The sequence below is a fragment of the Aegilops tauschii genome, chromosome 6, assembly GCF_002575655.3.
Source record: "Aegilops tauschii subsp. strangulata cultivar AL8/78 chromosome 6, Aet v6.0, whole genome shotgun sequence".
In the NCBI taxonomy this organism is placed as follows: domain Eukaryota; kingdom Viridiplantae; phylum Streptophyta; class Magnoliopsida; order Poales; family Poaceae; genus Aegilops; species Aegilops tauschii.
Genome location: NC_053040.3, coordinates 49,544,459 through 49,569,098, shown reverse-complemented (window position 1 = coordinate 49,569,098; position 24,640 = coordinate 49,544,459). Strand labels below are relative to the sequence as shown.

The following is a 24,640-nucleotide window of genomic DNA, read 5'->3' as shown; positions in this document are numbered from 1 at the left end:
AAAATCTGAACTACATCTACAACTGCAATGACGTCGAGGCTCCGCGGATGCTTAGAATGAAAAGAGCACCATTTGCCAGGCTTGTCGAGACCTTCAGGAGCAGGGGCCTGTTACAAGATAGCATCAACACCAGTGTCGAAGAGCAAGTGGCCATGTTCCTCCATGTTGTTGGCCATAACCAGAGGTTCAAGATCATTCACAACACGTTCAGGAGATCAATGGAGACCATCTCTAGGTACTTCAAGCAGGTGCTTTTTGCTGTTGGGGAGCTTAGAGGAGAGATGATCAGGAGACCATCTAGCCAGACTCCACCCAAGATTCGCGGAAGCCCAAGATGGTATCCATACTTCAAGGTGAGCATTGACAATATACACTTTTCATGGCTTGATATGCTTGTATTGTTCAAGTTCAGCACTAACACAGGCTAGTGATGCCATTTTCATGACTGCATTGGGGCAATAGATGGTACTCATGTCACTACCAGAGTTCCTAGGTCACAGTCTACAGCATACAGGGGGAGGAAGCACTACACAAGCCAGAATGTGCTTGCTGCTGTTGACTTTGATCTGAAGTTCGCATATGTGCTGGCTGGCTGGGAGGGGTCAATGCATGATGCAAACATTCTCACTGACAGTATGGGTCGACCTGATGGGATCAACATCCCCGACGGCAAGTTCTACCTTGGAGATGCTGGCTATGCATGTCGGCCGGGTATTCTTCCACCCTTAGGGAAAACAAGGTACCATCTCAACGAGTTCTCTGGTAGGAACTTTCCTAGGACTGCACAGGAGCTGTTTAATCTCAGACATTCCAGCCTTAGAGTAACTGTTGAGAGCGCATTTGGAGCTCTGAAGAATAGGTTTAAGATCCTGGATCAGAAGCCATTCCACCCATACTCCACCCAAGTTAAGCTAGTTCTTGCTTGTTGCATTCTGCATAACTGGATCCTCCAGTGGGGCTTTGATGAACACGTGCCTGAGGAGGAAGAGGTTGAGCCTGACGATGTTGTTAGCTCTGGCCATGGTGTGGAGGCATTTGACAATGACGCTTGGAAGAACAAAAGGTTGGAGTGGCAGAGGCAATGTGGCTTAACAGAGGTCAGTGCAGGATTTGAAGAAGAGGAAGAAGAAACAACAGCAGCAGAAGCACATAAGAAGAGGAAGAAGAAGCAGCAGCAGCAGCAGAAGCAGAAGAGGAAGATGAAGCAGCAACACCGATGAACTAGCCCCTATTTAGCCAATGGCTCTTAATAATTTGATCTGTCCTTGGATTGTAGTTAGGATGATCTGTGATGCGAAGCATCCGACGATCATCCCCATGTACACTCGAGCCTACGGCATTGGACCTAAGGTGAACTCGCTCCTTTCCGAATCTTCCCTTTCCGCATGCAGGACATGGATGCTACTTCAAGCGCGGACCTTGTTCATACTCAGGTACACCCGAGGAGACCATGGAGAACCAAAGGACCAAGGCCAAGCGTGCGCGGAAGCAAAGGAAGGAGAAGGAAGAAGAGACAGCTACTATAGGCCCCGGACATCCGGCCCCAGCCCGGACATCCGGACCAGCCCGGACATCCAGCCCGACCCCCGGAAATCCGGCGCCCATCAAAGAAGACACCCGAAGCTGAACCAAGTCAGCCCGGACATCTGGCCCCCAGGCCCGGACATCCGGCCCGTCGCGAGCCGCCGGACATCCGGCCCAGCTCCCGGAAATCCGGCGCCCCATCACAGAAACTGGACCCTGCCAGCCCGGACATCCGGCCCCAGTGCCTGGACATCCGACGTGTCGGGAAGGCCCGGACATCCGGCCCCCTCTGCCTGCGTGCAGCGCATCTGGGCCGAGGCCCATGTACCCCTTCGTCCCTTAGACTATATATACTCCCCCACCTCCTCCTAGTTAGGGTTAGCAAAGGATTAGCTCATTTAGAGATAGAGCTTTGCTCATCCATATCGGATCTACTCCACGAGAGAGACCGCGGTCCCTCTTCGGAGACGATCCACCTTGGACTCATGACCTCCTCCCGGAGAAGACCCCCATCAAGACCTCTTTACGGAGAAGAACCGGTTACCTTTGTATCGTCCTTTGTTGGATTTGGATCTTGTATCTTACCTTTGTGTTCATCGATCTAGCGCATGTGTGATCTATTCTTGTTGGTTGAGTGATTCTCTCGTGTTTTCCCTCGTGTTCCCCCTCGTGTTCTTCGAGTTCCTCTTTGGGACCGCTCCTTTAGTGAAAGATCGGCCACCTAGGGTTCCGCCCTACATCATCTTGGTATCATGAGCCACGTTGATCATGATTTCGAAGCCTCCCCATTGTGTTTTCTAGCCTAGTTTTGTTGATTTTGTCCCAAAATTCGAAAATCCCCACCAAAAAATAGCCCCCAATTTTTTTTGTGATTTGTTGGTGTGATGATGCTTTGTTGATTTTGATCCATGGATTTGCTTTGTTACTTGTGGATCTAGCTTTCCCCCACTTTTCACCACTTTCCATCCACGAAATCTCCGCAATTTTGCCCCCGAAATCATCAATTTCTGCCCCCAAAATCGAGTTCCTCGAGTTCATCCTCGGATTTGGAGCCCGGACATCCGGCCCGTAGCCCCGGACATCTGCCCCCCCGGACATCCGGCCCGTAGCCCGGACATCCGGCTCCTGGAGCGCAATTTCGCGCAAGTTTCTGGACATCAGGTCCCGGAAATCCGGCCCCTGTACATTTCAGCTTTTCCGTTTCACCGTTTTGTGCATAACTTCCACATCCGGAGTCTGATCGCGTTCTTTAGCTCGTTGAGTAGCTATTGACATCCTGTATCCCTCTAGATAGGTCCCATCACCATTTGACTCCATCAAATTTTTGGCACTTTGGCATCTTTGCCTAGGGCTTCCACCATAACTTCCGCATAACCACCACCGACTTCCACAACCTAACCAATTTTGTTCCCCTTTGCATTTGAGGTTGTTTGAGTTGTGATTCGAGTCTCCTAAGGTGTTTAGGCTACTTAGGGACGATTGCTTCATCATCAACCACCACCATAACTTCCGCATAGACTTACCCACCATACACTTCCGACAACAACTTAACCCAATTTTGTTTGTGTTGTGAGTTGCGTCTCCTAAGGTGTTTCGGCTACTTAGGGACCGTGCTTCGAACTCCGACACCGTGTATAGTTCACCACCTTACCCTCCACTTCCGCATTGCCTACTCGAAAAAACCCATCATTGCATCTTCGCAATCGCATTGAGTTTCCGCTTTCCACTACTACCGTTTGACTTTTGTCCTTGAGATTTTGAGTTGTGGTTTTTTCCGTTTCCTAAGGTGTTTCGGCTACTTAGGGACGAGTCTCCATCATCTTGGTATCTACATCAAGAACACCGCTACTCATCATCGTCTCGGACGGTAACCTCCATATCATCTTGGTATCGTGGTATCCCTCCATTGTATATTCCCTTGCAATTGCATTGATAACCCCTAGCCCATTTTGTGTTACTTGCCTATCGAGACTAGCCATTTGAGTATTGCCGGCAACGTTACTTGTGCACATTAGTGATCTACACCTCCCATTGCATACATACCATATCATCTTGGTATCATATCACCCATTGTGTCACAAAGATTGTTCCCGCATATACACAATTGCTATCTTGGTTTGTGCATTGTGCAAAAGTGGCCATACATATAAAAAACAATAAGCTTTTAAGCAAAAGAGAAAGAGAAATGAAGCTTGTAAGCAAGTGCCATTGCATCATACCACATTGCACATAAGATTGTCATATACGATCATCTTGGATCATCTTGAGAGAAACAACGGGAACCATACATATATAGCATACTTGGGATAGAAAGTATATCCATTTTGCATATCATAGGTTGTGCACAAGTGTCGTATCCGCCTATAGAGCAATCGTGCTAGCGTCTCTCTTGAGTTGTGCAACACGAGCGTTTTCCGTGGACTCCACATTTTGTGCTCATTCCTTGGTTGCACGTCCCCATTTATCTATCCGTGTGTATGTTTCCGTGTGCCATTCATTGCTATTGGTCTACTTGTTTCACTTGCGAATTTGTGAATCTCTTTCAACATTATTGACTCTTGCTAACATTTCGCATCAAATTTTTTGTGCCACTATCCTCACCGAGCTCCACCATAAGCCTTACTTGTGTAAGTGTGAGAAACCGACAAGAATTTGTACTAGTTGTGCTATTTCCTTGTTACACATTGCGTGATCATTGATCCATCTTCAACATCGGTCAAGGTACATTTCGTATAGTTCTGCTCTTTCTCCCACTCATATTTGCTCGAGTCTTGTGATGGATAGGCAAGGCATTTCATCTCCGGTCTTCGACAACAACGACGGCGCGAACAACTACATCACCAAAATGTCCATCTTCGGACTACAACACGAAATGCAAGGTGCACAATCTACCTTGCGAGAGCGCCTCGACAACCTCGCCATCGACATACACCACTCCGAAGCAAGGAAAAGGGACTACATCGACACCAAGTTGGGCGAGCTAAAGGATCAACTACGCGACATGGTGGCCGACTACAAGTCTTCTTCCCCTTCATCATCCTCAAGGCGGCGGTGAGCAAGTCGATCATCTTCAGAGCGCCCACGCGATGCAGGCGCAAGTCGTCCACGTCCACATCTCCATGGCGACCATCGCCAACATCGTCATGAAGGGCAAGACACCTCCAAGCATCATGTGCACGACGACGACGAACGACATCTACTACGAGCTCAAGCGCGACAACGACACCATCATCATGAAGATGCTCGCCAAGTGCAAACGTACAAGTCCAAACAAGCCCTACTTCACGCCAAGTTCAAGCTTCATGAGCAAAAGAGAAGACCGCGAGACGAGCACCACCAAGACGGAGCTACGGCTACAACAACCACTTTGGCATCTTCGCCAAGTGCTATGAAGGCATCTTCGCCTTCGGACGTACGGCATCTTCGCCTACTTCCCATGAGTTCGCCTACATCAACATCTTCAACAACAAGGCGACCACCTACGAGCGAGGGCGACACTTCCATCTTCGGAAGCCCCTCAAGGAAGATGGCCGAGCACGGGAAATTTCCTTCGGTCATGGAGACGAGCTACGAGGTGCCACATCATATGGGCCTCCAACAACAAGACGGCGACAAGAAGGTTGAGCATGGGACTATCCCTTCAACCAAGGCGGCGATAGGAGTTGAGCATGGAGACATTTGCACCAACATCTCTCCGACACCCACATATCATAAGATGACCCAATTCCCATGTAAGGAGATCCACCCCACCATAAGTGATATGAGTGACTCCACCATATGTGACATTGCGTGCACTTCCTATGAGAGGATGAGTGTGACCACCACTAGCCCCACACTTGAGGGCATGCCACACATCCTATGTGAGGTTGAGAGCCATTTGAGTGACTCCACCAACCATATTCGTGAGAGCATCATATTGGGAGTGAGTGAGCCACAACACTTAGTGAGTTAGGTAGTTGACACGGCATGTGAGGCCACTATGATTTCTAACGACTTACCCTCTACTCCGAGTGTGTTTTCTTCTTTGGTGCTAGGTCTCCTACATGACGACACGCCTATCCTCGACGAGTCCATACCTCCAATGGGAAAACCGATGGCCATGGTGGACGATGATGAACCCCACACATTGTACCATCAAGTTGCAACCTCACCTACAACACATGAGCTACGCTCCAAAGGTAACATAAGTGATGGTCCTTCTCTTGTCCCACTAGTGGACTATCTTACCAATGATTGCTTGCATGATGTTGATCCACCTATTCCCATGCTTCATGCTAGTGCGACTTCTTCATGTCATGACTTACCAATTTATGATGAATATGATGATGAGCATGTTGAGTTGCCTAGTTGTGATGCTATGCTCCATAGGATATCATGTGAAAATTCTATTGGTCACTTCATGTTTGACAATCCATTGAACTTGTCATATGCTATGAGTGAGATCTCCCATATTGCTTCATTTCAATCTCAACATAGTGACTATGCATGCCCCATTAAAATACATCCCATTTGCACTTATGGCATAGATGATGAGATGATGGTCATTGGCTTTTGTTTTTCATGTGATGATATTGCTATGCTTCCTTTACATGATTTGCGCAATTCATCTATTATGCCATGCCATGATCACATTGTTCCAAATATGCATTGTTTTGGATGTTGTCAATATTCTCCATGTGATGTTTCCATTAATGCTCATGAGGAGACCCCCATAGTTTCCTCATACATATTAGGAGATTTTGATGCATTCCATACTTTGCATGATTCCCATAATTGTTTGCACCATATGCATTCCATGAATAACAATGCTCTACATATTTCCCATGATGCATTACATCCTTTGAGTCTCCATTATGCTATACATAACACCAAACCTATCATGATGGATGACATGTTTCTATATCACGCATCTCATTTATTTGAGCATTGGCTATTTTGTGCTAATCGACACAAGCACGTATGCATCATGATGGATGATGTGTACATCTACCACGCACACACAATTTTCCCTTTGTCTTTGTTTTGTGTAGGTACTCACGTATACTCGTCAACCTCTCAATCCCAAGAGTTGACGAAACGAGCTCTTGAGAGCAAAGATGACTTGGGATCCCGTGGATTGTCTTTCCCACCATTCCCTTCGTGCAACGACTTCGCGCATTCCTTTTACTTGGCTCTCACACGGCTTTGGGCTATATATCACTTGTTACGTTATGTCCATTTTCCCGTGTTCACTTTGCATGCTATGCCTCTTTCTATGATTTTGCCATGCAATTGTGACCCTTGCTTGCTCTTATCCATGATTCACCATTATGAAACTCCTATGTGTATTTGCATGCTTGGTGGAGATCCTTGTTGATATCGCCATGTTTATCATGTGCCCCATGCTATTGATGCTATTTTGCTCATATCTTGCCTTTATGCTTGTGAAATGTCATGTGCATTATATATGCCCACTATTTGCACACATGACATGCTTGCCATGATTCGTTCTAGTACGTTGCATCTTCGCACTACTAGCTTGCTTGACTTGATCACTATGATTACTTGCTTGGTTGCATCACCATGTTCCATTACTCGCTTTCTTGGGTTGATGACATATATGCTCATGCCTCTCACATGATATATCTTGTTTATTGTCGCTTGCCTCCAATAGTTGCCTCTATGCTTATTGATCGTGGAGACTTGGACATGTTACTTGTGAAGCATGCTTGTTTCATTGAGCCTATTTTATTTGGTTGTTCTCGCATCATATGCCTCCATACCATGAACTACACCGTTGTACTTTCTGATGATGAGCATGATGCATACACTTGTTGGGTATCTTACCACACGAATGCTAGGTTTTGCATTTCCGCTAACCTCATTTGTTTTTCCGAGTGTTTGTCATGTTCTTTCGTTTTGAAGGATTCACAAGGAGGTACGATCACGAAACATTTTGGTTATGAGAAGGCATACATCATGCGCAACTCCATCACCCTTGAGAAACTACTAAAGGTGAACTCCTTCCCTTTGAGCCATCCTCAAATACGCATATTGGATGGGTCATTCTTTCATTGTTGTTTCCTTCTTGTTGTCTACATGATACATCTCGCGAATGGAGGAGCGACATTGGAGATTGGCTCTATGGACCTTCACATTGAGGAGCGCTCGCACTTAGTGGATGCACCACCGGACCAACACTTCTACCACGACATCGAGCTATGGTACAACACCACCCATGACAAATTTGCATCTTATGCATGGATTGACTCACATTATGATTGCCTTGTTGCATCTTCCATTACTATGTCATCCATGATATATGAGCTTGTGCATTTTCTTAGCAAATTTGTTGTGATCTTTCTTGATGGCATATTCATACATCATGATCATATTACCTACCATCAATTGCATGATAACATAATCATATTGAGCATCCATTGCCATATTCATGCTATTGATCAACCGTCTCACTATGACATCATTTTGCACCGTGGTTGCATTGATCATATTCACAACACATTTGTGTGCACAATGAATGCTTTTGCTCCCATGAATGCTTTACATCTCATTCCATATCATCTTGCTAAGCTTCATGTGCTTTGTCATGAACAACCTTGCCTCGCGGACTCATTCTTACATGATGGACACCTTGTGTGCGCTAACCATTGTATTTCCAAGTGTCGTTTGTGTTTGCTCTTTTTGCATGTGTACCACTCCGGAAACACCTTGGAGTACTTGGATTGCGCCATGACTTCCACTCTGTTCAATTACAAGTCCGTCCACGACAACCGTTTCCATAGTGATGAGGATTTCGATCCGAGGTCGAATCTTTCCCAAGGGAGGGGAGATGATGCGGAGCATCCGACGATCATCCCCATGTACACTCGAGCCTACGCCATTGGACCTAAGGTGAACTCGCTCCTTTCCGAATCTTCCCTTTCCGCATGCAAGACATGGATGCTACTTCAAGCGCGGACCTTGTTCATACTCAGGTACACCCGAGGAGACCATGGAGAACCCAAGGACCAAGGCCAAGCGTGCGCGGAAGCAAAGGAAGGAGAAGGAAGAAGAGACAGCTGCTACAGGCCCCGGACATCCGGCCCCAGCCCGGACATCCGGCCCGACCCCCGGAAATCCGACGCTCATCACAGAAGACACCCGAAGCTGAACCAAGTCAGCCCGGACATCTGGCCCCCAGGCCCGGACATCCGGCCCGTTGCGAGCCGCCGGACATCCGGCCCAGCTCCCGGAAATCCGGCGCCCCATCACAGAAGCTGGACCCTGCCAGCCCGGACATCCGGCGTCTCGGGAAGGCCCGGACATCCGACCCATCGCCCGAACATCCGGCCCCCTCTGCCTGCGTGCAGCGCATCTGGGCCGAGGCCCATGTACCCCTTCGTCCCTTAGACTATATATACTCCCCCACCTCCTCCTAGTTAGGGTTAGCAAAGGATTAGCTCATTTAGAGATAGAGCTTTGCTCATCCATATCGGATCTACTCCACGAGAGAGACCGTGGCCCCTCTTCGGAGACGATCCACCTTGGATTCAAGACCTCCTCACGGAGAAGACCCCCGTCAAGACCTCCTTACAGAGAAGAACCGGTTACCTTTGTATCGTCCTTTGTTGGATTTGGATCTTGTATCTTACCTTTGTGTTCATCGATCTAGCGCATGTGTGATCTATTCTTGTTGGTTGAGTGATTCTCTCGTGTTTTCCCTCGTGTTCCCCCTCGTGTTCTTCGAGTTCCTCTTTTGGATCCGCTCCTTTCGTGAAAGATCGGCCACCTAGGGTTCCGCCCTACATCAAACTGTCATTTGTTTAACTAGCTGGCACTATGTTCAGATTATGTGTGGTAAGGTCACCACTAGTTAGAAGTGGTGACAACACCTTATGCAGGTTCCAACCAAACACCATGTCATATGTGCACCTAATGCAATGCGGGCAACCAAACGCTGGTTCAAAAATGGTTGTCTCATGCAACTAGGGGCATGCAGGCAACCAAACTATGTGCATCTGGTTTTTTTTGGCCTGCACCCCCTCAAACCGGCTCAATAGAGCCAGGCTCGCCGGGCCAGGCTGAATCGGCAATGTAACCAAACACGCCCTTTACGGCCTGCACTCAACACAACCCCCCCCCCCCCCAGAAGTCCAGTCTCCACTTCTCAAAAAAAGGCCACTAGTAGGCGCCGGTGCGCCGGCCGAAAGTTTCGGACGGTCGCACGTACCCCGTCCGGTTCCACGAAAAATAGCCGTCAGATATACTCCTGCTTCGTTTCCAACTCAGTAGGGGAAAAAATCCCCTCGCCCTCGATTCGCCATGCGCACCCGCTGCAGCTTCGGTCACCCGCCCTCTCCGGCGAGGAATCCCCTCAGGCCACCCTCCCTCACTGCAGGACGGCTCTCGCCGCCGGTCGCACTTGTCCGCCCCAGCCGCCGGTCGCAGCTTTCCTCTCCCCTTCTCTCCCACCGGTGCCGTGGTAGCCATGTCCCACGCTAAATCTTCGACGAAGCTGTCGCAAATCCATTGTGGGCAGGTTGCAGCTCGATAAATTCCTGAGAAAACTGGGAGAGACGGATTGCGGCTCTGCCACCCATGGTTGCAACACCAAAAAAGCGTTGACAACTCCTTCACCAGTGGTCACACGACATTGCAGCTTCGCCCAAAAACAAGAGGTTCCAGCATCCCGCAAAGCCGGTTGTAGCAAACAAAAAGGCTGCATCCAGCAAAAAATCAAAGCAACAAAAAATCCAGTACTCGGTTGAAGCAGAAAAAAATGCCGGGTCCAGCAAAATTGGAATACGGTGGTAGCAAATTCTGAGGCTGGTTCCAGCAAAAATAAAAAAGGATGAAGCAAAAAATGCAAAAATTGGGTGATGTTCCAACAAGCCGAAAAAACAGAGGTAGCAAAAATTGAAGTGGTTCTAGCAAACCAAAACGCCATTGGAAACAAATATGCAAAAGTTGGACGTTTTGTTCTGCAAAATGCAAAAATATTCGGTTGTAGCAAAAAATCGATCTGGTTCCAGCAAACCAAAATGCCGGTGGTAGCAAATTGCAAAAGTTGGCATTGGTTTCAGCAAAATCGAAAACGGCGGTGGTAGCAAAATTTTGTGCTGGTTCCAACAAACCTAAAAAGCTGTGGTAGCAAACATGGGTGCTGGTCCCAGCATCTTGCTGCCGTAGTTGTAGCACTCACCGCGTTGCTGGTCCAGGGCCCCGTTGCAGCTCGCCAGGCGCCGCTGCAGCAACCCGCTCGCCGGATTCTGTTACCAGGAGATGGATCTACTGCCTTTTGGCTCGCATGAGGAGGGGAGGGAAGGGGAAAAGGTTTAGCGGAGAAGTAACACCGGCGAGGAAGGTGGAAGAGGAGGAGAAAGAGAAACGTATTGTGGAAGAAGGAGATAAAAAAAGAGTGGTCAGCAGCGGTCTGAAAAGGATAAGATTGGGCTGAGCTGTCATGCGGTGGGCAAATTATTTAGTAGCAAGGCTATGGGAGCGATCGAGCGGTGCGACCGGCCCAAGCTTCCGCCGGCGCACCGTTCTCAAACGTTTCCCAAAAAAAAGTCCAGTCTCCAGAAGCACCTCTTGCCTCGGTTTATCTCAAAAAGAAAAAGAAAAAAAAACTCCTGCATCAGTGAGCAGAGCGAGATGAGCCGCTCCCGCCACCTTCCCCGCTCGCCGGCGGCGGCGCCGCTGGACGACGAAGACCTGCTGTCGGAGATCCTCCTCCGCCTCCCCCCTCAGCCCTCCTCCCTCCCGCGCACCTCGCTCGTCTGTAAGCGTTGGCGCTGCCTCGTCTCCGACCCCCGATTCCTCCGCCGCTTCCGCCGCCATCACCGCCGCAACCCTCCCCTCCTTGGCTTCTTCTTTGAGGAACTGACCCCTCCCCGCGGGATCTCCTTCGTGCCAACTCTGGAGCCCCCAAACCGTGTCCCCGTCGGGCGCTTCTCTCTGCAGTTCGACGACGGCGACAGCTACAGGCTCCTCAACTGCCGCCATGGCCTCGTGCTTCAGGCTGCAAGTGGAGATGGAATTAAGTGGGACTAATTAGCCCATCCCACTTAATCTTCTTTAGTGGGATCCCATTGGAAAATAATGATAATAATCGGGCTAGCCCACTTATCCCATTGTATCCCGTTGGAAGCCCACTTAGATAACGTCGTGCCCAAACAAGTAGAGCTAGGGCAGTGCCGCAGCGTACTCCCGCCGCCGCCAGTCCGCCATCGCGTCCCTGCTTCTTCCTCCTCACACCGCGCCACCCCCGGCGGCCTCGCGCTGGCGCGTCAGGATGAGCAGCCGTCGTCGTTCACGGATCGGTGATTTGGGCGCCGGACCAGATCGGGGCGTGGAAGCTCGTCGTGGCTGTGTCGTGCACGCCAAGGGCGTCGTCAGGTTGGTGTCCCTCCCTGATCATCGCGTCGAACACCTGCAGCGCCGTACGCCCGTCCCCGTGCAACGCCAAGCCGGACACCATGGCGATGTACGTCCACTCGTTCTTCTTGCCCTCCATGCCGTCGAACACCACCGTCGCCTTCTCGATGCAGCCGCATCTGGGGTACATGTCCACTAGGGACGTCTCCATGAACGTATTCAGCGTCACGGTATTCCTCAGCAGCAAGCAGTGGACGCTCCGGCCGACGTCGTAGGTGCCCAGGTACGCGCATGCTGAGAGCGCGCTCACCATTGAGCTCTCGTCGGGCCTCCACCCATTCCGCACCATCGCGCCGAACGAGTTGAGACAATCCGCCCATCGCCCGGCCTTCGTGTACGCCGCGAGCAGCGCGCTCCAGGACGCCGCCCGTCCTCTCCCGGGCCTCCATCTGCTCAAACGCCCGGCGCGCCAGCTCCGGCTCGCCGCACTTGCCGTAGAAGCTGATGAGGCTGTTCTGCGCGTGCTCGTCGTGCTCGAGGAACCCGAGCTTCACGGCGTGTCCCTGCAGCTGCCTCCGTTGCCGCAATGCCGCGAGCTGCGCGCACGCCTTGACAACGAACGGGAACGTGTAGCCGTCGGGCTCGACGTCGTTGTGCAGCATGTCGACGTACACACGAGTGGCTAACATGGAGCTCGGGCGTCAACACGAATTGGTTACCGCAAGCCTCGTCGATGCCCGTGCGTGCGTGGGAGCTTGTTAAGTGGGAATCCCACTTATCCCACTTAATTCATATTAGTTTTGGTGGGATGCCCACTTTCTCAATAGCAAACTGTGTTGGGACTTGGTGGATTGGTGGTGGGATTCCCAACTATAGTCCCACCTGCAGCCTGACTCGTGCTCATCTTGCTCGGGAAGCACAACCAGGCCCTGGTGTGGGACCCAGTCAACGGCGACCAGCACCGCGTTGCGGGTTCCCCCAAGCTTCTACATGGCGGCGCCGACCCGGGTCAGAGGGGCAGTGCTCCGGCCTGCCGGAGACACCCACCACTTCCAGGTTGTCTTGATAGGCACGCACAAAGAACAGCATAAACCAGGGATCGCCTGCGTTTACTCCTCGGAGACCAAGGAATGGGGTAATCTTGTCTCAACACAGCTCCCACCCGAGAATTCTATCTACAGCTTTCGCACCATTGTTTATAGGGGCATGGCCTGCGTCCTGGTTGGGAATTCCCTTTACTGGTTGCTTTCTGAGAGATCAGCTCGCATCCCGAGTTTGATTTGGATAGACAGAGGCTAGCTGTGATACACTGATACATGGGCCGGTGGACATCTGTGACACTATCAATTGCCATTTCTCAGTTATGAGAGCCGATGGCGGTGGTCTTGGTTTCCTCTTTCTGTCAGAATTCAACGCCCAAATATGGAGCAGGAAGGAGGATTGTGATGCTGCTGTTTCATGGGTGCTCAGAAGAACCATTCAGCTGGATAAGCTACTTCCCCTCAAACAAGGGATGGGCGGAGTGCCCCTGATACTATTGTTACTAGGATTGGCTGAGGACAATAATGTGTTGTTCCTGATGGCAGATGCCGGCATCTTCATGCTCCAGCTTGAGCCGTCGCAGTTCAAGAAATTTTCCAAAATCAGCTTCTGGCGACACCTTCATCCATTCGAAACTGTCTGTACTGCACTGCAGGTAATAGCACACCTTTACACTCTGCCCGTACAAAAAAAAAAAACCGGAATGCTACTCATGTTATTCCGTGTTAGAGCATCTCCAATAGATGATCCAAATGTAAAAATAACTAACTTTTGAACCGTCTGAAGCAAAAACGCTGCTCCAACAGACAGTCCATATGCAAAAAAAATTGGACCGCAGCCTCCTCGTGATGTAAAATGCAATACCTCGCGATGCAAATATACATCACGAGATGCATCTGGTCCAAAACCAGCCGCCGCCCGCGAATGCCCAACCGCCACTTCATTTCCGTTCCGGCCCGCCCGCCCGCGACCTCCCGCCCGTCCGCCGCCCCGCCGCCGCCGCCACACCACGCCGCCGCCCCGCCGCACGCCGCCCGCATCAGATCCGGCGCCGCCCCCCGCTGTTTCCACGCCACCCCGCCACCCGCCCGTCGCGGATCCGGCCCCGCCGCCCGCCCGCCCCGCAGCTTCGCCCCGCAGCCCGCCGACCGCCGCCCCACAGCTCCGCCACTGCCCCGCCCGCCACCGCCGGCCCGCAGCTCTGCCCCGCACGCCGCCCCCGCCCCGCAGATCCGCCCCGCCCGGCTCCGTCCGCCACCGCCCTACAGCACCGCCCCGCCTGGCTCCGTCCGCCACCGTCCCGGCCGCACGCCGCTCCCGATGGCGCCGAAGGGCAAGTCAGGCTTCTTCGGTGTGAGGCGGAAGCCCTCCGGCAACTGGTGTGTGGAGTTCTCCGACGCCGGAAGGCGTTGGTGGATCGGCACGTACCCCTCCGCCCACGAGGCCGCGCATGCCTATGACATGGTGGTGTGGCGTGCCGAGAGGCCTTGGTCGCACCTCAACTTTCCAGAGATCGAGAGTCGGGCGGAAGAGGAGATGCTTGTGCCGCAGGGCATCAACATGAAGGAGATCACGACGACGAAGAAGAAGAAGAAGCCGTCGGTTGTCCTCAGTGTTGGCGAGACCGATGAGGAGGCGATGGCGAGGTTTGCGAGTACTACTGGAAGCGTGAGGCGGAACAGAAGAAGAAGGGGCCGAAGAAGGAGGATGAGGCCGGTCCCTCGACGGTATCCCCATCGAGTCCTCTTCCGAGGAGGACTGGGCAGACTTCTCGGAGGAGGAGGAGGAGGAGGGGTGCGACGACCCGACGAAGGAGGAGTTCTGGGAGCAGTTCCGTAGCTCTGATGAGGAGTAGTTTATCTAGTAGTTTGAATAAGTAGTAGTTGAAGTTGATGTATGAAACTATGTTGAATTTGATGTTTGAACTATGTTGAATGGACTAGTAGTATGTCGTTTTACATCTTCATTTTGGACCATCTATTGGAGTTGCTTTTTTGGACCATCTGTTGGAGATGAGCTTTTTTCGGAGCTCCAAAACGCACTTTTTGACGGTCCAAATTTTACATCTCCGATTTTGGACCATCTATTGGAGATGCTCTTAAGCTAACAATTTCTTGCAGTGTCTTCCACGAGTTATTTCTTTTGCTGCTTGATGATCTGTTCATTATATAGACATATTGTTCTGTAGCATTTTGTTTCAATGCGCCTGTGGTGATGTTTTATGTAATTGTTCTGAGTTGGAAAAATATTCGTTAGCAGTATCTAGTTTAGTTAAGTGTCATCAGTTCTTTTTCCTGTACCCAGGCGATGTGCATTGTTCTATTGTATTGTGGTTTCTGTGAATAGTTATCATTGCCATTGGACTATGTGATTCAAGTCTAGCAAACTGCCTCTATCAGTTTAGTATATGAATATCCATGCAATGAAACAATTAACATCAAGAACCAAGTACGTTGTGTAATAACTGAACTAAATGCCATTGTTGCTTGCCTATTCACATATGCAAGAACTATGTAATGCTAGTGACAGTGCATCGCCACAGTGCAGTTTTTTCTCAAGATGAGATACATATAGCAGTTGTAAGTTCAACATAATTAAAACTAAATTGAACCAACTAAATTGTCAAATAGATAACTCAAGATGCTCATTTGGAAGCAGAAAGCTAGTTATATTTCTGTCATTCAATATTATTATCTGTACTGATTTTCTAATAATTGTAAATCCGTAACAGTGACTTGCTTTACATTCTATGAACAATTTGTTCATTTTGTAACTTGGAGGCGAGTCCTGCTGCCAATATCAAGTCCATTTGCATCAGGACTTTATATCAACTGACTTCATTTCATATTTTCAGGCCGAATGTATCTAGAGAAAATCTAAATTGAATTGTCATGATCACATCTGTTGCTAGGATTTATTAGTGTGAGCATATTCCAATATTTTTGTATGGCGTGCAACGAGCTTAAGAATAATTCTAGCTGACTTCTTTCATCTGATTAGCCAATAGTTTGAGTGTGCATGTTCTACATTTTTACGATATGAATGAGTATATACTCTTTTGAGGAATATGCTTTGAATTTGACTATTGATGTATCAAACCTTAGTTTTTCTCTCTAAAATTGCATCTGTGAGTCTATCTGAATATTTCCTTGATGCCTTCTCTTATTTACTTGGTTTTCTATTGGAATGGCATTGGTTGTTTGACTTCTTATCCTTAAAGAACACTAGTAGAAAAGAGGGCTTTGGTTCAGGCTGGGTCAGCCCATTAGTCCCGGTTCAGTCCAGAACCGGGACCAATGGGGGCACTGGTCCTGGTTCGTGAGGCCAGGGGCCTGCCGGGCCTCGTGGGGGCATTGGTCCCAGTTCGTCTTGCCCCTTTGGTCCCGGTTGGTGGGACGAACCGGGACCAATGGGCCTCGCTCCTGGCCCACCACCATTGGTCCCGGTTGGTGGCTTGAACCGGGACCATAGGCGATTCATGCCACACTATAATGTTTGGACGAGGCACGGAGAAATAGGGGTTATGATGGAAGAGGACGAAGAAGAAGAGGACGATGACAACTATGTGCCCCCTGAATACGGTGATGCTGCAACGGGGGAAGCTGCTGAAGATCAAGAGGAACCAGACGATGTGCCCAATGATGCTGCAACGGGGGAAGCTGTTGAAGATCAAGAGGAACCAGTGCCCGATGATGATGATCTCCGCCGGGTCATTGTCGATGCAAGGATGCAATGCGAAAGTCAAAAGGAGAAGCTGAAGTTCGATCGCATGTTAGAGGATCACAAAAAAGGGTTGTACCCCAATTGCGCAGATGGCAACACAAAGCTCGGTACCATACTGGAATTGCTGCAGTGGAAGGCAGAGAATGCTGTGCCTGACAAAGGATTTGAGAAGCTATTGAAAATATTGAAGAAGAAGCTTCCAAAGGATAACGAATTGTCCGACAGTACATACGCAGCAAAAAAGGTTGTATGCCCTCTAGGATTGGAGGTGCAGAAGATACATGCATGCCTAATGACTGCATCCTCTACCGCGGTGCGTACAAGGATCTGAACGCATACCCGGTATGCGGTGCATTGCGGTATAAGATCAGACGAGATGACCCTGGTGATGTTGACGGCGAGGCCCCCAAGAAGAGGGTTCCTGCGAAGGTGATGTGGTATGCTCCTATAATACCACGGTTGAAACGTCTGTTCAGAAACGAAGAGCATGCCAAGTTGATGCGATGGCACAGTGAGGACCGTAAGAAAGACGGGAAGTTGAGAGCACCCGCTGACGGGTCGCAGTGGAGAAAAATCGAGAGAAAGTACTGGGATGAGTTTGCAGGTGACCCAAGGAACGTATGGTTTGGTTTAAGCGCGGATGGCATTAATCCTTTCGGGGAGCAGAGCAGCAATCACAGCACCTAGCCCGTGACTCTATGTATGTATAACCTTCCTCCTTGGATGTGCATGAAGCGGAAGTTCATTATGATGCCAGTTCTCATCCAAGGCCCTAAGCAACCCGGCAACGACATTGATGTGTACCTAAGGCCATTAGTTGAAGAATTTTTACAGCTGTGGAATGGAAACGGTGTACGTACGTGGGATTATCACAAACAAGAGGAATTTAACCTGCACGCGTTGCTGTTTGTAACCATCAACGATTGGCCCGCTCTCAGTAACCTTTCAGGACAGAAAAACAAGGGATACCACGCATGCACCCACTGTTTAGATGACACTGAAAGTATATACCTGGACAAATGCAGGAAGAATGTGTACCTGGGCCATCGTCGATTTCTTCCGACCAACCATCATTGTCGAAAGAAAGGCAAGCATTTCAAAGGCGAGGCAGATCACCGGAATAAGCCCGCCATGCGTATCGGTGATCACGTACTTGCTATGGTCAATGATTTACACGTAATCTTTGGAAAGGGTCCCGGCGGACTAGCTGTTCCGAATGACGCTAAGGGACACACACCCATGTGGAAGAAGAAATCTATATTTTGGGACCTACCCTACTGGAAAGACCTAGAGGTCCGCTCTTCAATCGACGTGATGCACGTGACGAAGAACCTCTGCGTGAACCTGCTAGGCTTCTTGGGCGTGTATGGGAAGACAAAAGATACACCTGAGGCACGGGAGGACCTGCAACGTTTGCACGAAAAAGACGGCATGCCTCCGAAGCAGTATGAAGGTCCTGCCAGCTACGCTCCCGGATAACTTTGACCGTGATAACTTATACCACGGGAGCACCCCCCGGCCCTCCCGCTCGACCAAAACTCTCAAGGACACCCAAACCCTAGTAAAAAACGATGTCGGTCTCCTACCCCCTCCTGCCGCGCCCCTACCCTTGAAACATTGCCAAGGCCACCCCAAACCGGGAATAACCTAGGTCTACGTTTGCACTAATATATCCACCTGCTGTCATGTTTGTGTAATAATTGCCATGTTGTAATATTTGCAGAAACAATGGAGCACGGACGAGACAAGGAAGCAGAAGAGGTGTTGGGGGACATAATCTTAGCCGGAGGTGATGTCTTGTCGTATCTAACGACAATGATGGTCTGGAAGAACAGGGTGAAGAAGCAGGCTACGGTGATCAAAGAGTGGAGGAGGAAAGACATGATTTATGATGGCTCCGATGACCCAATGCTGGTGCAAGAAGGAGCCCGTGGTGACGGCTCCGGTGACCGAACATAGTCCGGCCAGGTAAATATATTAGTTAAGCCTGTGCTGACTAGCTAATTGATGCATTCATTGTTTTGGTATGTACACATATTAATTAACTCTCGTCTTTCTTCTTTTTTCTAGCCCTCCGGATCGAGCACAATTTCGGTAAAGAGACGAGGCCCGAAGTGAAAGTTGCGCTCAGATGAAAGGTTTGAGATCACAGTAATCGCGCGCGACGGCCAACCAATTGAACCCATCCGGACAAAGGAAGCATTTGCTGCTCAGTGCGGGGTTCTTGTTAGGGACAAGATCCCGATCAGCATCCACCAACGGTATAAGCCTAAGAAGGAAGACCCTGAGGTGTCTTATGTCAATGATATGCAGAAAGATGATCTTTGGACTGAGCTGAAGGCACATTTCACCCTACCGCAGGAGGAGGATCCGGAGAAGCCAGTTAAAGAGCAATTAATCAAGTCTCATGCTCTTAAGAAGATGGCAGACCTATTCAGGAGGTGGAAGAATGGGCTGAGAATGTTTGTCGCCAAAGAAGAGACACCAGAATTCATCGGCAAATATGAGAAGATCAGAGATCACTGGCCCGCATTTGTGGCCCACAAGACATCGGAAAAGAGTAAGAAGTTGTCAGCGACAAACCAGAAAAATGCTGCGTAGAAGAAACTTCACCATCGCACGGGGTCAGGTGGCTACCTCAAAGCCCGGCCTAAGTGGGCCAAGGCTGAGAATGATCTGCTTGATAAAGGGATCGAACCACAGACAATGAACTGGCCACACCTTTGCCGGACTTGGTTCTTCGGGGCTGGCGGAACCTTGGACCCTGTATCAGGAAAGTGCGTTTGGACGGACGAGCTTTTGGGAATACCAGTCAAGAGGATTTAGCACTATATCGATGCAGCGCAGCAAGGGACGTTCGTTCCAGACAGAGAGAACGACGAGCTCACAATGGCCCTCGGGAATCCTGAGCACCCTGGACGGACATGAGGCACGCCAGGCTCCGTTCCATGGAAGGCTGGTTTTCCGGAAGCAGGCGGTTACAAATGCCAGGAGAGGAGGAAAAAAGTGGAGCGGACCCAAATTCAGAAGCTGCACGAAAGGGTTCAAGCGCTAGAGGAACGAGACATAGCTCGCAGCAAGCGACTTGCCGAAACTACCCCCGAAGCTACCCCGCCATCTCAGCGGAGAAGCAGCGTGGCTTCCACCGAGCTGCTTCAGCCTGAGCCTGTCTTGACGGCTCCTGCTAGCTACCCCGTGGATGCTATCACGGAGTCTCAACATTGCCACCTTATGACGCAATGGCAGAACTTCAAAGTCAAGGCGGCTGTCGGCTCTGTTCGACCTCCTGAACCCGGCGCAACTTTTCACTGTCGTCCGATTCCAGAAGGATATGCTAGGGTGACGGTGGACGAAATAACTGAGGGATTTGAGGACCTGCAGCTTGACCACCCTACCGGTGAAGGGGAGACTCGGCTGGGTTCTGCTCTGAAGACTCCATGCCTATGGCGGAAGGAGCTCATCAACCTTCCGAACTGGACGCCTCCGCCTCCTCCTCCTCCTCCTCCTCCTCCGGCGAGTAAGGGCACTCCGCCTCTTCCTCCTCCTCCTCCTCCGGCGAGTGATCAGGGCACTCAGCCTCCTTCTCCGGCGCGTGGAGGCACTCCGCCTCCTCCTCCGGCGAGTGATCAGGGCACTCAGCCTCCTTCTCCGGAGCGTGGCGGCACTCCGCCTCCTTCTCCGCCTGCGCCGGCGCGCCCGAGCAGCCAGCCTCCTCCTTCTCCGCCTCGTCGGCAAGGGCGGAAGAGACCCGCCGCCGCTCAGGCTGCTCCGGCGCGTCGTAGTACTTCTCCTCCGCCTTGTAATCAAGGAAAGAAGACAGCCGCAGCCGCTCCGTCTGCTCTGCCGGCGTCTAGCAGTACAGCCAGAGGCGGGAGGCAATACAGATTCGGTCCTTCTCTGAAGACTCCAGAGAAGTTACCATACGAGAGGACCGAGGAGGAAACCACGAAGATCGTGCGAGCCGAAGTGACGAACTTCTTTGAAGGGGTGAAAGCAAAGAAACATCCACCTCCAGAGGAGAAGGTAGATCCGGTGAAAGCGAACCGCACTCTGGCTCCCTTGACAAAACCACCAAAGACTTCGCCGAAAGGCAACTATGAGCGCATTATTGCAAAGAAATTTGTCGAAGCGGAGCGGTCGGGAAGTACTGTCAGTGATCAAAGGTTAAAAGAACGACGAGCTGGGAAAAAAATTGCCCAGCTCGGCGAACAAGCGAACCAATCGTGCCCCCCGCTCAAGGTGTCTAGCGACATCGTCGCTAATGCTCCGAGGATGGTGCCCGGTTATAGCAATCTTGGAGATTACCTGCCCGACGATGTACATTATGATTTCGTGGAGGTGGACGAACACAAATACCATTACGGGAAGCCTCTCGTCCAAGATGAAAAATCTCTAACAACGATGATGCGAAGATTACATGATTGGTACATGAAAACCTGCAGAGAGTCTGGGGGGAGGAATACTTTGACGTTGAGAGTTAAAAAGGAGCATGACCTCGTTGGAATTGAAATGTTGAATGTTCCATTTGAGGAGTTCTTCCAGTTTTTCAATCAAAAGGCCCTCGATAAATCAACGATCACTTGCTACTGTCTGGAAGTAGTACTACTTATGTCATTAAGTCTCTCTATATAGGTCAGCTCTTTCATTGCATGTATTTATAATTATCCTCACTATATTATGCAGATTGAAGATCGCCGAATTGAAGAAAAGACAAATCGATAATATTGGATTCATTAACACAAATCTCATAGATCAACTGAGGTTAAATATCATGCCGAAAATACCGAGGCCAACTTGCTACGATCGTTGGTAATAAATGAAAACAAAGATATACTACTCTTTCCTTACAACTTCAAGTGAGTGTTACTGTCTTGTGCATATTCGGTTTCCCTTATTAGTCCAGGTTATAGTAATGTAATTGATGACTTATGCATGCGTGCGCAGCTTCCACTATATTCTCCTAGAGATTAAGCTTGAGGAAGGACTAGTAACCGTCTTAGACTCGAGACGAAAAGATCCCCAGGACTATGCGGACATGACTCAAATGCTCGAGAAGTAAGTTAAATCGATCATTATCGACCATATCAACAACTTTGTTCATTTCCTGATATCAAGTAATTGTTTTCTTTGTCTGGCAGGGTTTGGAGAAAATTCACCAAAAAAGCTCCGGGACTGCCGAAGAAGCTACAATTTAGACACCCGAAAGTAAGTACTATAGTAGCATGTTCCGCGCATCTCCTAGTGATTCAAGCGCTAGTTTCATCAATACCATTTAGCATGCTTGCTTATCAGTTTGATTGACCTCTATTTCTTGTAAAGTGGTTGTGGCAGGAACCCGGGAATAATTAATGTGGATACTACATTTGCGAGTCCATCCGCTACATGACCTGTGAGCGGGGCTACTCTGACGAACAATATGAAGTGCGTAAGCAATAATATTCACAATTTTATTTTATTACCATCATTTGTGTTGAGTTTCATTTATTCATATATATATATATATATATATATATATATATATATATATATATATATATATATATATATATATTGACCCCTTCTTCAAATTAGATCTTTCGGATGCGGGATGAAGACCTACCACCAGATCGTATGCGAGCAATTCAAGAGGAATTGGCGGCATTCTTCCTTGACCACGTGATCGCTGAAAACGGAGAATACTATGTGGACCCTGTGTACATATATAATTAGGAGATTATACTGTAAGAGATAATTATTGTATATATGTAGCCGGTAGTGTCGGACAGATATATGAAAACTAGTTCCATCCTTGTTGGAAGGCATGCAATTGCAGTTGGAGTGTGACGGTTGCAGTTGCATGCCTAGTACTGGACTTGCAACTTCCTCCTTCCAACAATAAAAGACAAAACTAGTTCCATCCTTGTTGGAAGGCATGCAATTGCAGTTGGAGTGTGACGGTTGCAGTTGCATGCCTAGTGCCGGACATGCAACCCCCCCCCCCCTCCCTCAGACTTCCAACTACCACACCCCTCGCCCTACGAGAAAAAAGCCCCGGGGTTGTGAGTTGAGGGTTGACTTGTAACTCAGGTAACTACACAAACCTACAAAAAGCCCCTAGTTGCGACTTGAGGCTTGACTTGCCATTGGGCCAGACAAGTGCAGCTACAAAAAATCCTGGGGAAAAATCTCTCGGGTTGTGAGTCTAGAGTTGACTCGCAACTCGGGCACCTACAAAAATCCTAGGAAAAAGCTCCGAGGATGTAGTCAAAAAGGTGATATGCAATTCGGGCAACTACACAAATCTACGAAAAAGCCACAAATTACGAGTCAAGGGGTGACATGCAAATTGGGGGCAACTACAAAAACCTACAAAAAACCTAGTTGTGAGTCCAGGGTTGACTTGCAACTCGGGCAACTACAAAACCTATGAAAAGCCCCCTAGTAGCATGTAGACAATATAAATGTGTATTATAACAAAAAAAACATAGTAGAAAAACCGACAAAAACAAGTAAAACAATTTCATATTTTTACTTGAAGCATACAGAAAACAAAAAGGAAAAGATGGAAACAAGAAAACATTTACATCCATACTTGAAAACATACAGTTCAGAGTTACAAAACTAAAAACCCTACAAAAAAGCTTATAGTTCATATTTTCAGTTCAGATTTGCATTATGTATTTGAATTTTTACTTGTAGCATATCCATGCAAAAAGATAAGAAACATGAAGAAGAGATACATACCATCATGTCCAATTGAACATCTATCCTCCTGAGGCAGTGACCGAAAGGCAAACCAATGAAAACATCGCTGAGAGGCAGCATGCCTTGTAGCTCAAATTCCTCCATCTCATTCAGCTAGAGCCTCACAGTGCTCATACTGTGAACAATGCCTTCATCGTTGTCGTTGGAAGCTTCTACATCCTCATCATCTTCATTTAAATCTTCAAATGGCATCATCTTATCCCATAGATTGTTCATCTTCGGAGCCATTGCCAAATTGGATCACACAAACAATTGCCCCTGGGGGAAGGCTCGTCTAGGAAGAACACCACCATCGGACCCTTCCCCAGCTTGTTGTCCGCACAAAACTTCCTCCAACCTCTCCCATAAATTGTGCTCTTTGTGCGACCCTTGTAACATTTTACAGTGTACGTCCATTGGTTTGCCACGAACATCACCTTCTCTCATGTCATGTTGTTGAAACAGACCCTTTCATTACATGGCACAACCTATTTTGGTTGAACACAAAAAAGCAAGAAAACAAAAGTTAGGAGTGGTGTCATGACAAAGACTAAAATAAAAAGAAACAAAAAATCAAAAAATAAATGAAAAGATATAAAAAATAAACAAACCTGGTGAGTTTACCCCTGCGTTTCCATAGTCCTCCCATGCGTACATGTTGAAACCGCTTCCCTCGTTCTCATAGTTGCAATGGTTCAAACAAACTATACAAACCATCTCCTGTGCACATAAAAAAGCAAAAAAATAAAATGGATAAATGGATAACTCACTAACAACACAAATACGAAAAGAGTAAAAAAAACTGGATTCAGAAAAGCATAACTAGAAAAAGAATGATTTCAAAACATCTAGATTTCAGCATGTATATCTGATGGTTTATTACTGTGTGAACCCAAACCCTGCTTACCAGATGCTAAACCCCATTTATTTACACAACAAAAAGGAAATACTGCTGCCCCTAATTAATCTAATACAGCAGTGGTGACAAACAACTAGGGGCATGTGCCATCAAATATCCCTGTTGTGTAAGGATGGCAATTTTATCCACGGACATGGATACCCGCGGGTACCCGACCCGAATGGGTAGGGTTTGGGTACATTTTTACGTCCATGGGTAGCACCCGAACCCGACCCGATTATTCATGGATAAGGCATGGATATAAATATGTATCCGTGCATATACCCGAACCCGACCCGATAGTATGACATGTGGGGCAAAATTATCCCACCTTCCAATATTTTTTTTCCTTTATAGGAATGATAAAAAAATTGT

General features: G+C 48.8%; 3 protein-coding genes across 3 annotated transcripts; 2 read left to right on the top strand and 1 right to left on the bottom strand.

The window, feature by feature from the left end:
• Nucleotides 1-11,157: 11,157 nt before the first annotated feature.
• On the top strand, nucleotides 11,158-11,556 carry LOC109755106 (uncharacterized). Its single transcript, XM_020313986.1, has one exon. The coding sequence runs from the start codon at nucleotides 11,158-11,160 to the stop codon at nucleotides 11,554-11,556; it is 399 nt and encodes a 132-aa protein (XP_020169575.1).
• A 259-nt stretch (nucleotides 11,557-11,815) lies between these two features.
• LOC109755107 (pentatricopeptide repeat-containing protein At1g31920-like) lies at nucleotides 11,816-12,542 on the bottom strand. The gene is made up of 2 exons (XM_020313987.1): nucleotides 12,269-12,542; nucleotides 11,816-12,174 (listed from the first exon to the last, which is right to left on the bottom strand). The coding sequence occupies exons 1-2, from the start codon at nucleotides 12,540-12,542 to the stop codon at nucleotides 11,816-11,818; spliced, it is 633 nt and encodes a 210-aa protein (XP_020169576.1).
• Nucleotides 12,543-14,241: 1,699 nt separating this feature from the next.
• Nucleotides 14,242-15,806, top strand: LOC109755108 (ethylene-responsive transcription factor ERF105-like). The gene is made up of 2 exons (XM_020313988.2): nucleotides 14,242-14,567; nucleotides 15,776-15,806. The coding sequence occupies exons 1-2, from the start codon at nucleotides 14,242-14,244 to the stop codon at nucleotides 15,804-15,806; spliced, it is 357 nt and encodes a 118-aa protein (XP_020169577.2).
• The last annotated feature ends 8,834 nt before the right edge of the window (nucleotides 15,807-24,640 follow it).